This window comes from Sprattus sprattus (assembly GCF_963457725.1).
Source record: "Sprattus sprattus genome assembly, chromosome: 14".
Taxonomy (NCBI): domain Eukaryota; kingdom Metazoa; phylum Chordata; class Actinopteri; order Clupeiformes; family Clupeidae; genus Sprattus; species Sprattus sprattus.
In genome coordinates, this window is record NC_137912.1 from 27,017,978 (window position 1) to 27,034,590 (window position 16,613).

Here is a 16,613-nt window from a genome sequence, read left to right on the forward strand (position 1 = left end):
CTGGTACTTGGAACACTGCTTTCTTTGTTTCTGGAAGTTTCTTCTATTATCGCATCTAATGACAATCTGAATTACATTTTCACCGCAAAAAAAAGATGTGTGGTCACCTGCAATTTTCATCCATACAACAGAATACGTTATCAGTCACTCCCTTTATTTTGCACAAAACTACCATTTTTCACGAGACCCTCCCACAAATGCATATGCAAAAATCAGAAAAGCACTTAACATTCTGCACTTTTGCAACAGGCAGAATGCGGTTTTAGCCATGTGTTGTCCTTTAGTGCAGACCATGGCATGTTTTTAAGGGCATGTTGTGATGACATTATGCCTGAAACTGACACTAAAGTGTTCGTACATCTGCCCCTGCACATGCGCCTATAGCAGAAGCAAAGTTTCCTCCCTTGATTCCCTCAGTGGTAACCTACTCCCCAGATTGTCATCATCCAGCAGCCTTTCTTTAGTTAGGTTAGTTAAAGAGAGGTTTCAGGAGTTGTTCTCTAAAACTAGTGAGCTCACTAGCTAACAGACAACAGACTTGCCAACAACAACAACTTAACCGCTGATAAAAGCTAGCTAGCATGTAAACAGATTTATTTTAGAGATTGATTCAGTGATGTTCTGCATGCTGCCTTAGCCTATGAAGAACCTAGGCAGCTTGGTGGAGAGGTGTTGCCTCTAACTGGCATGACCGTGTTTCATCAAAATTACAAAATGGGTGTTATAGATACTTATACCCTGGTGACGAGAAATACTCTTTTCTGATATTATTATATTATTAATATTTCTGTATAATGTGACACCTATGTAGTAGATCAGGTACAAAAGTTGTATCACCATTTTATGTCAATGCTCTGGAAACTTTGAATGGTATCTATAACAAACATAGTAAATAAAGATTGATTGAAATTCTGTCCATCAGTAGAGGCTACTACAGTGAGTGTAGGCAGACAAGCTAATGAATAAACAAAATTAACCCAGTGTTTCATTTATTGGCTATATTAGTATGCCTTAAAACATGTGTGGAGACCAGGGTATAAGTGGGATAATGGCCTGCGACGTCTCCCAGTATACAGAGTTATAGGACTTTGCCTCCACCTTGTCAAATAATGTTGTATAACAGGACACCTTGGTGGTCGTTATCCCTGACAAGGTACATGCTGTTACATGTAACAGATGGTATAAACCTGCTTATTATTCTTTGAATCTTGTCTGATATTTTCCTGTAGTTCATAATGGGCCTCTTTGCTGTCAAAGGGCCTATTAAAAGGCTGCATTTGTCATAAAGAACGTTGGCCATGTTCTGTCCATGGTGCAGTGATAAATTGTAAAGCTTATCATACACAGATGAGCCAACAGCTCTCACACAGCTTGCATTTGTCATAATAAAACTGTCCTGGCTAAAACAGATCAGGGGAAAATTTAATGAAAATAGAAGATCTTGGGATCATTAAATATTGATGCATTGTTTGTATTTGTGCTATTAATCCTAAAAACAGTTAACAGCACTTAACCCAGGGCTTAATCCTATCTGGTACTTTTTAAATACAACACTTTAATACACTACAATTTATAATCCCTATAATTCATACCTTTTACTTATGCCATTGTTCAATATACGGTATACACATATTTCATATAATGCTTATCTGAGCCTCTTTAAAACGATTAGTCTGTTATAAAATAATGAGCAACAAAAAACAAGGAGGCAAACACACAAAGCATAACATACTGTTAGTCATCCCAATGGAAGGCTCTAGATCGGCACTGAGAGTAGTATGTATTCCACAGCAGTTTAATTTTGAAAGGATGAAGTCTAATCAGTGGCTTTAAAAATATGAACTTCTCTCTGTGTTCATATTCAGCAGATACAGGGTTAAAGTATAGCTGCAGAGGCTTACTGCAGTGTCTAAAGCATTCGGCTGATCACTACAGTACGATAGAAGAGGAAAAAAGGATATTTTTTCCCCTCTTTTTCTTCCAAAAAATCATTTTATTGCATTTTTATAACATTTGGCACAGTACAAATTCATGGTGCTCTTACAAGATAAACCTGTAAAGATCAACACAGACCTTTAGTTTGTTTACTTCCAAAGAAAGACTCGTTCAGTATAAATGTGTTGTTTCTCAGCACTGCGTTCTCTGTAGCATGTTTTAGAAATCACACAGAATGCCCTTATTTTAAAACTACCCTCATTTCTGAAAGTCTTTACAGAATCTTTAAACAACTCATCTTTTTAAATAAAGTTACAAGTTAGAAAATAGTTTCGATTTAATTTTTTTTTTTTATATATATATAATCTGTTTCTCTATGACCAGCCCATGGTAATTTTAAATTTTTCCATATATATGTGTGTGTATGTGTATGTGTGTGTATGTATGTGTGTGTGTGTGTGTGTATGTATGTATATATATATATATATATATATATATATATATATATACACACATATATACATGTGTATGTATATATGTGTGTGTATGTGTGTAGCTAGGTAGGTATGTATGTGTGTAGGTATGTGTGTAGGTATGTATTTATGTAATGTATTATTTATAAGCATATACAACAAGATAAGTCTTTAGGATTTTGCACACTTTGCAAAAAGTAGTTCCTTTGTTGTCTTTTTGTGCATTCTATTGCATGATTTCAGGGAGGTGGGGTGGGTTGAGGAGGGAGAGGAGATTTAAGGTGTCAAATCTGGGTCTCCTGGACTTTTTCCTTTGCGTGAGCTTTTATGATGAATGGCTGTGGGACCGCTGTAATGGTACTAGGCAGCGTTCGAGGAAGAGAATTTGCAATGCTGTTCTCTGTCCATTTTGCCCCATGACCAGTTGGTTTGTATGTATTATATTTGGGCTTCAGTGTATAATCATACTTGTGGGCGCTGTAGTCAAGCTTGCGCGGGCTGTAATCCATTTGGGGCTTTTGGGGGCTGTATTCCGGTTTGTGCGTGATGTACTCCACTTCTAGGGGCCTGTATTCAGCCTTGAAGGCAGTGTAGTTTGATTTGAACGGGGTGATCTCCTTCTTGAAAGGACTGTAGTCATTTGTGGCTTTGTGTAAGGTATGTTCGGTTTGGGATCTGTGGGCACTGTAGTCCATTCTGGGTTTGTGAGTGCTGTAATCATCTTTGAAAGGGCTGTATTCAGGCTTAGATCTGTGAGTGCTATAATCTGGATTGTGAGTGCGGTATTGAAAAGGGCTGTGTTCTGGTTTTTGTTTATGCATTCTGAAGTCAGGCAACGATTTGTAGTCCACAGTTGGTTTGTGAGTGCTGTAGTTCATGGTTGGTTTGTATGTGTTATAGTCCGGTTTAACTTTATGGTTAGTGTACTCTGCCTTATGTTTGTGAATAGTACAATCCGTTTTGGTTGGTTTGTAATTCATGAAGTCATGTTTTGGTGGGTGATAGCTGTTGTCCATGTGTCTATGAGTGAGGCAGTCCATTTTATGAATGCTATTGTGGTCCTTGATTTCTGGCAGAGTTCGTGACCCGTCTCGTCTTGCACTCGAAGAGGCAGGAGGGGGGAGTTCTTCTTGTTCTACGTGAACTATCTCCACTGTTTTATCAGCAGCGACAGTGCCTTTCTTCTGGTGTCTTTTGCGCAGTTTATAAAAGGCAATCAGCATGATGGCGGCTAGTAAAGTGACAGCTACAAAGCAGCCGATGATTATCTTTGTGGTCTTCATCACCTCGTCCAGACTGGTGGCGCCAGGGTTTTGTGGCCGTCCTGTAGTCACTTTTGCATTTGGCACAGAAATGGGGCGTGATGGCGGGGCGTCGGTGCTCTGGAGCAAGACAGTGGGTGTGGAGATAAAGACCGGTTGATAGACTGATGGTGATGTCGTGGTGGTGGTGGTTCCTCTCCCTGTGTCTGCAGTTGTTGTGGTGGTGGTGGTGGTCTTGGGCTTGGGCATCTCTGATGTTGGCCCCAGTACCTCTACAGTGACGGTGGAGAAGTAGCTCAGGTTGGACGTGTTGAGCTCGGCGGCACTAACATTGAGGTATGCAGAGGCGTTTGAGTTTCCAGCTGCATTGGAAACCATACAAGTGTACATGCCTGTGTCCCCCACCAGCACATTGGAGAAGTTGAGTGTGCCATCATTGAGCACAGTGATGCGCGGGTGCTTGGATGCGTGTGTCAGGATGGTGCCATTTGGCAGCAGCCACCGCACTGCTGACATGGCTGCTGTGCGACACCGCACCTCAGCTACCCGCTCCGCAGAAATGTTGAGATCACGTGGTGCATCTGCGATGAACGGTGCTGAACACTGGGGGGCTCCATTGTCTCCCCGGTCCAGCTCCACCAGCTGACGGCCTCTCATGTGGGCTGGAGCGTGGCACCGGCCGCAGCAGGTGGAGTTGGTGGGGATATAATCCCGGAGCCATCGCGAGAGCCATAGTGAGTCACAGCCACAGTTCCAGGGGTTGTGGTGCAGATGCAGCTCCACCAGGTACCTCAGTGGAGTGAAGAGGTCGTGGGGCAGAGTGCTGAGGTTATTATGGGCTAGGTTGAGCTCCACCAGGGGGGTAAGCCCATCAAAAGCATTGCGCTCAATCAGCCCTATCTGAGAGTTCATGATCCATAACTTCTTCAGAGAGCGCAGGCCTCGGAAAGAGCCTGGCTTGATTTCTGGAAAGAGGTTCTCTGAGATCTCTAGCTCCTCTAGGCCAAGTAGTGGGCTCAGGTTGGGCATTTCCCCTCGAATGTTGCACATTCCCAGGTTGAGGTACTTGAGGTTGTGCAGACCCTCAAAAGCGCCATCAGAGATGTATTCTAGTTTGCGTAGCTCACCCAGGTCAAGCCTCATTAGAGAGGGCACGCGGTTGAAGGCATAAGAAGGAATGCTCTCAATGGGGTTATTCCTGAGCCACAGTTCTCGCAGCTTTGACAGATACTCAAAGGCCCCACTCGGCACCACTGTGAGGCGGTTGTCAAACAGTTCCAGTGTGTTGAGGCTGGTGAGGCCATTGAAGGCCCCCACCTCTATCTGTCTGATGGCGTTTCGACCCAGCTGGAGCACCTCCAGGTGGTGGAGGTGGCGAAATGAGTCAGCCTGCACCGCCTCAATGGAGTTCTCCATCAGGTTGAGGTGGCGGGTGTTGGAGGGAATGCCCGGGGGCACGCGGGTGAGGCCACGACGGGTGCACACCACCTTGCTGAGCTGATTATAGCAGGAGCATTCAGATGGGCAGCCTTGAGGCCCTGCCGCTGCTGCCACCTCCACATTCATGCTCCACTCTTGCACCATGAGAAAGACGACACAGAGCAGGGCGGCTTTCCTGGCTCGACGCACAGCTACCCGCCCCAGGAGACTCATGATGTAGCACGTTCATAATTCACCATCGTCTGGGGGGGCGGGGACGGGGGGTGGGGGGGTGGGTAGTAATGTGGCAGGGTTGGGGAGGTGTGCTGGTAGGAATGGGGGATAATGAGAGGGACGGGTCTGGGACTGAGTGATCAAGGATCGGCCCTACCCTGGATTAAGCAAGACTCTGACTCTTGTTTCCATGGACAGAACTTGAGTGCTGCTGAGGGGCAGTATTAGAACAGAAATGTGCAGGGGGAAAAAGTCTGTATATATTTATATATATATATATTTATGTATATATATATATCTATATGTTAAAAAAGGGTCGCAAATGCTTGACACCTACCTCAGGTTTTTACCGGTCCCTTGTTTTTTTCAGTCACAATATACTCGAGTTAAACTGATAAATCCCAGAAGCAGTGAAATACCCTCTATGTAAGTCCAGTTAGATAAGTCAAGTGATGAATAGCAAAATTGCCCTTAATAAATCCACAGAGAAATATCCAATGGAAAGTGATGATGAGCCCTGGGCCCATACAACTCTAGACAGCGATAGGAATCCAAACCTGCTCATGGAGTGGCTCTGTCTTGCTCAGTTGGGATTGCTTTACTGACGTTTGTCCTTGGAAACTGCCATTTGACGCTGCTGCTAAATGCCTTTTCCAAGTCTCCATAGCACAAAAATCACAAGCCACTCTCAAGGCAAGCAGAATGGAGGGGGTGGGATTGGGTAGCAGGGGGTGGAACAGCAGTAAAAGAGGGGATGGAAAAGGATGATTGAGAGGCTAAAAGGAATGCAAATTCCACAATCCTTACAAATTCACTCTCCTTTTCTTTCAAAGTCTATCCTCCTTCCCCCAGTAAAAAACAATACGGTCCACCTCCTCCACCTTTGCCCCCGTCGTCAAAGTGTCCTCTTGTCTGTGTCCCACTCCCAATAAGAGACTGGTGGTCCACTTGGATATTCCGTCCGGATAGCAAATTGAAGGCTACAAAACACACACTGCGGTCATTAGCCGTTTTTCTCTTTTAACTAGCTTCCTTCCTCCTCGACACACGCGCACACTGTTCTGACACACACACATACGCTCATCCACACTCACACAACAGCTGCAGCCTGCCCCCCTCTCCTTCCAGATAATCCGTCAGTTTCTTCTGGATGGGGGGTGGGTAGGTCGCCTGTGGTCTGGGAGGTGGAGGGTGCAGCAGCAGCAGCAGCAGCAGCGGCGTGGTGTAGAAGGCTAGCTGGATAGATCTTCTCTGTCTCACTCACTCGCTGAAATGAGGGAGATAAAAATTGACTTTTCTCCCCCCTGTGTGACGTAGAGTTGATCTGAGACGCATCTGTGCTGTGCGGAGCGAGAGCCGCTGCGGTGTGCTGAGGTAGTGCGGTTGCAGGTGTCCGTTTGTCCTGTCTACGGTCCAGTCAGTCTGGCTCCAGCCGTGGAGAGGCACCAGAAGCAGTGAATGGGCAAGGGTCCGCAGTCCCCTCCCCTAGAGGCCCCACGTGTGATGCCTTTAATCCAGCTCTCCCCACTGTGGGCACCAGGGTTTCTCCTCCGCTCGCTCCATGGCTAGAACAGGCAGCCGGGACGGGCTGTGCACGCTGGCTTCCTTTTGTCCTTCACTTGAAACGTGAATGTACTGCTGACGCATCCCGCTCCAAGCAGTGCATTGGTTTGATGCAGTGTTTTTGTGCATTAACTCATCCGCCCCCTCTCTCTCTTTCTCTCTCTCTCTCCCTTCTCTCTCTCTCTCTCTCTCTCTCGCGCACGCTATCTCGCTCACTCAGTCTCTTGCGCACACTCTCTTACCCCCTCCTTCCCTCTCTCACACACTCAGCCTCCCCCTCTCTCCTCCCCCTCCTCTCTTCTCCTCTCCTCTCCTCTCCTCTCTGGCAAGCTTGCTCTTTTGACTCAGTTCTCTACCCCTTTTGCCTCCACTTTTGTCCTCCTTCCCTTCCCTTCCTTTATTGTTTCTGCTCCTGCTCATCTCTTTTCATGCCGTCTCTCAAGGGTCAGGGATAGTGGCCAGCAGTTAAAGCAAACCCACAGGATTTGAAAGGTTGAGAAAGATGTATTCAAAATAATGATAAATAATGTTAGGTTATTCTCTAAAGCATCTTCTACCTTTCCTTTGGTGTACACCATTTGAGATAATCACATTGATGTGAGAGTATGTGGTAATTGGTCCTTGCATGGAGCTATAACTGCAGGATGCTGACTGCAGATATATGCTGACCCGGCCAGTGTACTGCCTCCTGTGGGATAGCTCTGTCTGAGTGAGGGCGTGTGTGTGTGTGTGTGTGTGTGTGTGTTTGTGTGTGTGTGTGTGTGTGTGTGTGTGTGTGACAGACTCCCAGAAGCCTCTTGTCAGCCAAATTAAGATCTTTTGGATGCGTCAAAGGAGTTTGGGCAGTCGTTCCTCACCCCTCCTTCAGACTAAAGTGACTTCCTGGTTGCTGGAGATAAGGGTTTGTGTCTCTCACGCAGGACCACGATGTTGGCTATAGGAAATGCAGTATGCCCTCTGTGTACTTCATGAAATGCTACTTATCTTCACTGGTGATGCCACCCTTGTTGCTGGCAGATTGTGTGTGTGTGTGTGTGTGTGTGTGTGTGTGTGTGTGTGTGTGTGTGGCTGGTGGCAGTGCTCTGATGTGATGTGGGACACAAGTACAGCCTGGTGTAGTGGTGGGGAACGACATGTGACCCAGAATAACAGAGGCTGCTGGCGACAGGAGCTGCAGTGGTGTCTCACTCTGGCCTGGCAGGCAGATCTGAGGGGGTGGGTGGTGCAGTATGTGGGGTCAGTCGTCATGCCCTGGGCGAGTGTGGTGGGGGGGTGTGTGTGCGGCCACAGCAGGAAGGGCGTTGCTGCAGTGGACATCAGGCGACCCACTTTGGCGCCGGGCGTCTGTCTGTCAACACAGAGGATGGAAAGGGAAGAGTACACAGTGTGGGCTGTGGTCCCTCAGGGTGTGTTCCTGAATATGGGCAAGGGCCGACTCTATGTAGGTCAGCCTACCTTACAGCTCAACCCCACTTGAGTGGACCGGTACCAGCACTGCATGAGAATCAAAGACACAACCCTGAACCCCTACTACATCAACACCTCAAGCTCCTGTTAGTACCAACATTAAAGCCTTAAGGTATGTTTGTAGGTCATTAGCTTTTATAACATACTCAAATTAATTTTGATGGCACATGAAGTACAGACACCTGTTTTTCCCACTATTTGCACAGACTCTTCACTGATATTGTTTTCGGGTGAGCACAAATATACAAAGATCAGTTTTTTACTTTACCCTGTAACCAAATACATTGGCAAATCATTCCAACTTGCATTGAAAGACGTTTTTCACGTTAAACCCTATTGGTGTCAAGTGGGAATGGCAGCCATACCCTCATTTTACCCCCTAGTAACAATGGACCTCATTCTCGAACATTTTCTTAAGTGTCTTCTTAAATAGCTTGAAACGAACTTCGAAAGACTAACCTAAGAAAATAACTTTGCTGGATTCATGAACGCAAATGTATTCTTAAACCGCCAAAAGGTTCTTAACTGATTCTTAAATTGAACAAGCGTTCTTGTGCACCCGAATTTGCATAGAGAAACGCTCCGCCAGCTCCTTATAAGTGCATGCAACTGAAGAGATGTGTGCAAAATCACAGACTCCACAGGCAACGCAAAAGCAACTTCAGACTGATCAAGATCAGTTTTGTGTGCTTATTTATTTATTCACTGCCATTTGCAATGTTCGTGTAGTGCTTTTATTCATTTTAGTACATCACGATGCCTCGGTCTTGGAATCATGACTAACTTGCTGTTTGCAAGGCAAGCCTGTTTGCTGTTAGCTAGTTATCACGGTAGTCTTAGACAAAAACTCTGTAATGCATTTTGCTAAAGTGTTTGTTCTGATTGTTCTGATTATACTGACTTTTCTCCTGCAAAAGGCAATCGACATCAAAAACCATAGGTCACCTTGGTGCATCCTGTCACACAAGTGAAATGACCAATTTTGTTGGAAGGGGGCTCTATAATAGAAGAATGTACATTTTTGCTCATGTCTCGGGAACCATATGTTTTTTTTTTTTCTTCTGATTCCTTGAAAGCTCCTGATCCCACAAATTGCGGCCCTGCAAATACAAAAAAAACAGAAGTGAAATTAAAATGAATAGGTCAGGGCATGATCATCCAATTGTCATGCAATTTGGTATAAATCATCCACAGACAATGCTGTCAAAAAGTTGTCAAAATAAATTTTGATCCATCAATCTTTTTCAAAGTTACGGGTCAGTCAAATTTGATGGCATGGCCCATAATGACTCAAATGACCAATATCTTTCGATGTAAGGGTCTAAACTTGCTACACACACTCACTATATCCCAGTGGGACGAATGCCAAATTTCATCCATAAGGGGCGCTTCAACTGAGACATGCCCACATCTCAAGAACTGCTTAACCCAAAAATCCCTTTTTTTCCAAAACGGCCACATTTCCTCACCCATCAAGATGGCTGCCAACAGCCGATCAAATTTCAGCAGTCAATATTTGCCAGTGGAAATGTCTTATCCTCATTGATCCTATAAGGTTTCATTCATAATGGCTCATAGAAGCTATGTATGAACAAGTATGAACAAATCGTATGAAGAAATCAGCCACAAGGGTGTACTGCATGAAGCACATCTAGCATAGAAACCGATGAGCACCACTTGCGGCACTATCAAATTCTAAATCCCTAAATTATTGATTAAAAAAGCATTTTGATTAATTAATTCATGTATCAACAACAAAGACAATAATGTTTGCTGGTTACTGGTATCTCATAGATTGGAATTGTGGTATATCATAACATGAATGCCAGCAGGCCCATGCTATTACATGAGTTTTCTTTTGTATTCGTTGTCTTATGATTTTCAGCTCCTTTTGGTTGTCTCAATCAGACCATGGCATTTCATCATTTAACTGACAAAGATTTCAGTGGACTCTTGTGTGTTTTGAGATGGGTTTGAATGGAGGTGAGTTTTTTTGGTGTAAGCGCCCTCATCTTCCCCACGGTTATATTCACTGGGTTTCAAACATTTTTACAGTCCGCTGCCTGCTACCTCCTCAGGGAACCTGTGCCTCAACCCCCCCACGAGCGTTTGGGCTCGGCTCCCAGGCATCGTTTCATTATTTTTCAGTGGCGCAAAGTCAATCTCTGGGCCTCAGACGGAAAGAGCTGTCATTTTAGCAAACACTGGCGTTGACCTTGAGAGGGGCGAGGAACGGACACTTCCATTCCATTTCATTTCAATTTCCAGGAATTAATTCCAGGAGAGATTACAGGATGGCCTGTGGAGGCTTATGTCATGTGCCAGGGCTTTTCCTCTTGATCATTATTCCCATCACATGCTTCAGCAACATGCTGCTTGTCAACTTGGGATTCTTTTGGACTTGCTTTTGGACTAGAATTGCTTTTATCGTAATGGTTTAAACACACTCCCTCTCTGATTACCATTGCTTTTATACAATCAAACCCTCCCTCCTTCTCTCCCTCTTGTTCCCACTTACTCTCTGGCTATTGTGAGAACCCTGTGCAAAGGGACTAGGCCAGGACTTCTTAGTTAAAATAAATCTCTATCTTCCATTATTTAACTTAAGAAATTCAAACATTTCACATTTCACTGAGACACCAGTTTGCTTGGGTTGATGAGTTTGATTCCACCTTGTTCATGCCAGGTTAATAAGCAAAGTCATTAAGGGGTCAGCACACCAGACATAGACTGCCAGGCCGCCATGAAATACCTGGAACTGAATAATCCAGACACAGGCGATGTGATGAATCATGTGTAGAAAATGGAGTCTGTTAATACCTTATATCCTATTCTATCTCACATTATAGACCACGCAACATGATTTAATGTATTCCAGTGGCACCTTTTAAACTGTTGAGTTGTGGGAAAATTGAGGTCTGTTCCATTTAAATGAACAATATGCTGCCAGCCTATTCCAAACGAGACAGGGCAGGCAGAGAGCGCAAGAGGCTGCAGGCTGAAGAGAAGGTAATGGGGTCTGGTAATCAAATGCATGGAAAATTTATATCAGCTAGAAAAGGCACATCAAGGTGAATCTCATCTGTGGATGGGTTGGGGATATGTGTGGGAGTGCATACACTCAGTTTTGTAGGCAGATATTATATGGTATTTTTTTGCTATCTTTATAAGGCCACAATAAACCTTCAATCAAAAGGAAGAGAGAGTTTGATAGATATGAGTTTGTAAATGTGGCGAATAGATGCATTTCAGACAGTGCACCCCCTCCCATACCCTTTCCGTATCTGGATTTCCCAACGCAGTTGGTAGTCTAATCTCAGTCGCCCCTGTCGAGAAATATGTGAACTGTACCTGCAATCTGTGTCCAGTCAACACACGCTTGCTCGTAAAGATGTGATCACTCCACCAAGCCAATAGGAGAGTAAAAAGTGTGAAACAGAATTTCATAAGCCTGAAGAGGAAGCACAGAAGAGAGAGGGGTGGCAGAATATGACGGAGAGAGAGCCTTGGAGTGAATCCCCTTAAAGTGTTGGCGATGACCTTTCTTAAATGTGTTTTCTGTTGCAGTGAAATTGGGGATTTCCCAGAGGTGCAGGCAAGTAGTGTGTCGGGGGCTCAGGCGGCACTTTAAAATTGAAGTCAATAACACAGCGGTCATTCATCCAGTGGCCACGGGTGTTAAGCAGGGGCTCGGCGTGGGCACTGATTTAGCTCCCCTGTTATGGCTCAGTCCAGCGCTGTGGAACCTGTGTGGCTGCAGAGCAGGAGTGATCATGGGAGGGAGGGTGTCCAAAAGGGATATGGAAGTGAAGGTCAGAAATCAGGTGAAATTGTTAAATTGTGGTTACCTGTCTAATCACTCTGCAGGAATTTCATACACCCACTCCCCTTGCCTGTGTGGGACAGAACATCCTCTTAATATCAACAGATTTGTTACGGATGCATTTCTCAAAACCCCATTCATATGTTAGTTTTGTCTTCACCTGATTTATGGGATTTAACTGCCCTTGGTGGGATGGTCCCCAGAACCAAAGTGTGTGTGTGTGTGTGTGTGTGTGTGTGTGTGTGTGTGTGTGTGTGTGTGTGTGTGTGTGTGTGTAGAAATATTTAGAGGTGCTGCAACATGCACTCAAGCATCGTAATGAGGTTCTTGATTAAGTAGATGTTTGTAATGTATGGAAGGGTCAGATTTCAATAGCACCAAAAATCTGTGGCCTAATTATATATGGAATATGTTAGTGATGGGACTATCAACCTATGCCCTTATGATTCCCTCGTAAGTAATGCTTTTCTTGCTGTTTAGTGACAGATTTGAGCGAAAAATATAAAATGTAATTGTATTCCTGCACATAAAAATACCCAGCGATAAACTACTGCCCCTCCTCAGGTTTATGTCTGGAGCAGTGTTGGCCAGCATTTTAATGTGAAGGGTTTCATTAATAATGGAGTTAATGTACTGAGGCTCGTGTTCTTCCCTCTCTCGTGGATGTGGCATTGTAAGGCCTTTGTGTGATGCACACATCTGGATGCATGGGTCTGCCTTCCAGAAGGTGGAAGCTGTAACCATACCTGTATGTAATTGGGAGTGAGTTCATATCTTCTAAAACTCAAGTAGTGAATATGCATGCAAAAACAAACAAACAAACAAACAAACAAACTGGAAGAGATCCCCTCTGTCAGTTTGGTCTGTGTGAGGAAATCCTAGCTAAAGAGAACTGTGGTCGCAAGACTTGGCAGAGCAGTGAAATGTGTGAACAGGGTGTTTCCTCTGTCATGCTCTTTCTCCCTTTTCTTCTCTCCACTCCTCCTCTTCCTCTTTCTCCTTCTCCTTGTCTGTAATGTGGTTGTTGAGGAGATGCTTTTGTGCCACTAGCCGGGCTTCCCAACAGAGACTTGGCAACGTGCCAACATGGCTGGCGCCCTCTGTGTGATGAGCCCAAATTGAAAGCCATGCCTTTGGGCTGTGTGTGTTCTCTCTCTCTCTTTCTCTCTTTCTCCTCTTCCACCTTCCACAGGAGGAACAGACAGAACATTAGTGTGGGGATGGTAAAGGAGAGAGAGGGGGGTGGAGAGAGAGAGAGAACTCTTCTCAGCACCAGAGCTGCTGACGACAGGCCTTGCGTCACCTCATGTCACACACACACACACACACACACACACACACACACACACACACACACACACACACACTCACACGTGCATGCTCACACAAACTTGCACACACACACAGCTCTGCCTCCCAGCTGAATGCTTTATGTAAGACTGTTTGTAGACCTACGAGAGAACTGCATGAAATTGAACCATATTATTTCCCCAGCTTCTGAGCGATTCTTTTCACAAAGGAGAGACTTGGAGAGCTTAATCCTCCTCCAACATCAATAACTCAACATGAAACCACTCTAAACTATACAGAATAGTAGGATTTTACCTAAGCTGGTTTATGGGCCAAGATAACGATTTCATTTTTGCAAGAGCCATATTAAAACAGTATTTGCCTCCATGATTATCTATGGATACAGGTGTATTTCATAGATTACGACCAGATGACATCATGTGTTTTGAGTTATGCACAGCCACATATTGTAAGAGAACAGCCACTGTTGATCGAGGAACCATTTGCCACACTTAAAGCAGTTCTCAGATATTTAATGCATACACATATATTACCATAAATTGTTGTAGTTGTTGTTGTTGAGCGGTGAAATAAGATTAATCTCTTTTATTGTAATTAATGTGCAATTTAGTTAGGTGAAATATAAACATATGGCTTGATTGGTACAAACATTACATTACACAATTGATCTCATCCCAAACTAATTTTAATAATTCATCATTATGTGAAACCTATCCAGACATAACAGCTGAGCTTCTAGTTTGAACCATGCTTTTTGTGGGCTCTTTAGAGGATGTTTACAGTTTTTACTTAAGGCTGAGCCAGCATATGAGAAATACACAGATACAGCTGCAATAAATCCAGTGAGGTGAAATTAAGACGTAATGTGGTCGAAATAGAGAAATTGGAAGACTTCATCAACCTTGAGCCTCAAGACTCTGAAGCTAGTGTAGTGTCATTTCTGATCCAGGTGATGAGGGGCTTTTGAGCTTAAAACTGATTTAATAATCATGTCTGGCTGAACTAATGTTTACAGATACTAGGGGTTGTGAATCATTAATTACATTCAATGACTGTGCATTGATTTGACTTGGAAAGCTGCTTTTAAACTGAATATGTGGTGATGCAAATGGGAGTTCTTATGGAATGTCAGGCAGAAGACAAAATGTCAAAGCATAAACATTGCCATCTGTCATTGCTGTCATCCTTATGCAGTCTAGTCATACACACAGCTTATTAATGAGAGGCCGGTTCACATGCTTTCTCTCTCTTCACACTCCCTGTTTTTGTCCCTGGTCTCCATGGCAACTGGCGGCCATTTGCTCCGCTGGTGCTTCGGGTTGAATTAGAGCCTGCTTCTGGCCCTGAAGTTGACACGGGTATCCTGTTCGCTTCCGCAGTTTAAGTGCAATTTGAAGTGTTTTCATGCTAATAACTCATTTAGATCACCATAAAATGCCTTACAATTTGCGTTGTCGTACCTTGAGCACTTTTGGAAGGACACCAAGTTAAGTTGAGTTTTCGCGAGGGCAGGGCACTTTAACCCCACTTTACCTGTCAAGCCAACCAGCATCTCCATGATATATATATATATATATATATATAGTTGAATCCTTTATGTTGCCTGTCAGTACTGCTCTTTTGATAATCATACATTATACAGTAGATAGTATGCCTTTATGTGAATGTCAAAAGTGAAAGACCCTTGCTATTACCAAAGTTTGTTGCCATGCCTATAAGCATCTTTAAATGCTTCATTGTGATGATGAGTAGTTTGAAGTTCATTTAGACTGATCCATTGTTAGTTGACTGGGGTTGAATGGGGCCTTAGAGTGTGTGTGTGTGTGTTCAGGCCCCGCTGTGTCTTTGATTGGCAGCGCTGACTGTGTCCGGTCTGCACGGCACGCTCATGTATTGGGTCTCATTGGCCATTGCTCTCATCACCAGGATTTTTCTCTTTAAAATATCCGCCATAGGCTTCAGAGAGTGAGAGGGAGAGAATGCCCGATATTGATCACTTTGGTGTGTAGAGCTGTTGGAAATGTCTGCTATGGCTTTACCCTCACCATCGTTTCTGAAAGATCTTTAATCTGATTACAATCATGGTGCGATTAGAATTGTGCACACACTTAGCCAATAAGAACTGGTCATTTCCAATGTCACACAACCCCTCTCTCCCCGGGCACCAGGGCGCTTTAAAGTGAACACATCTCAGCAACCCTATACTGAAACCCCACATCATAACCTAGTTACATAACCTTGCCATAAGCATGAAATGTCACTGTTATGATGTCACTGTCATGTTCCATTCATGGTTAATGGTCATCAAAGCTCTTCGACTGCTATACCATAGCACCCTATGTCCCAGGCTTATCATATTTACACTTACAGCACAAGCTAGTTCTGACATTTCATTTGTATCATCTGTGGTTATGGTTTCTAATCGGCTAAGGCACAACTAACAAGCTCATGATCACTTGAAGTATCATTGGCCAAATCTGCTACATCCAAGATTACAGATTATATGATTCTAATCCGTGTTAGGGCTGTATAGTCTGCCATCTCTTGGCTAAGGATTCTCTGCTGCTGATAAGCATCTCACTTGTTCTTGCTGAAATGCATCTTTAGTTGATAAGATGATCATCCTCAAAGGTTAAATATTGATGACATTATGTACAGAACTGTAGCAGTCTAAGCTAAGGAAACCCCACCCCTGCTCTGTCACTTCTCTGCAACCTAGCAACTGGCAATTCCTTTTCCTGACAACCATTTTGAAGATGATAAGAAAAGTACTGCCATTATTTCAAGCCCTCCTTTTCTCATCATTTTGTAAAAGTCTGTAGGAACCCTTATCCTCACTTAGCACTGAATCCACTGCAGGGGGAAGAGAAATGGCTTTTTGAAACCTTTTGGTTAAGATGACCATTTTGTCCAATGAAAATGTGGTTTCAGCCAAATGATGGTTGCCTCATGGTTGCTTTGCTTCAAATCTGGAGGATACAGAGCCACTATAGAGCCAAATCCCATCCCTGTATTGAGTCTTTCAGTTGGACTACAAAGGGAGGGCCTGTATGTGATTGTCTTGTACTTGTTGACTGACTGATTGATGAAAAGTGTCATGGCATTGTACTGCCCACTATTCTAGGG

At 44.1% G+C, this 16,613-nt stretch overlaps 2 protein-coding genes across 2 annotated transcripts in view; one reads left to right on the forward strand and one right to left on the reverse strand.

Moving 5' to 3' along the window:
* Positions 1-16,613, forward strand: part of snd1 (staphylococcal nuclease and tudor domain containing 1) — a 142,598-nt gene that overhangs the window by 68,146 nt on the left and 57,839 nt on the right. The gene's annotated exons all lie outside the window — the stretch shown is intronic.
* lrrc4.1 (leucine rich repeat containing 4.1) lies at positions 2,693-5,323 on the reverse strand (the record flags this gene model as incomplete). Its single annotated transcript, XM_080850975.1, has 1 exon — positions 2,693-5,323. One exon carries the CDS (start codon positions 5,321-5,323, stop codon positions 2,693-2,695), a length of 2,631 nt encoding a protein of 876 aa, XP_080707101.1.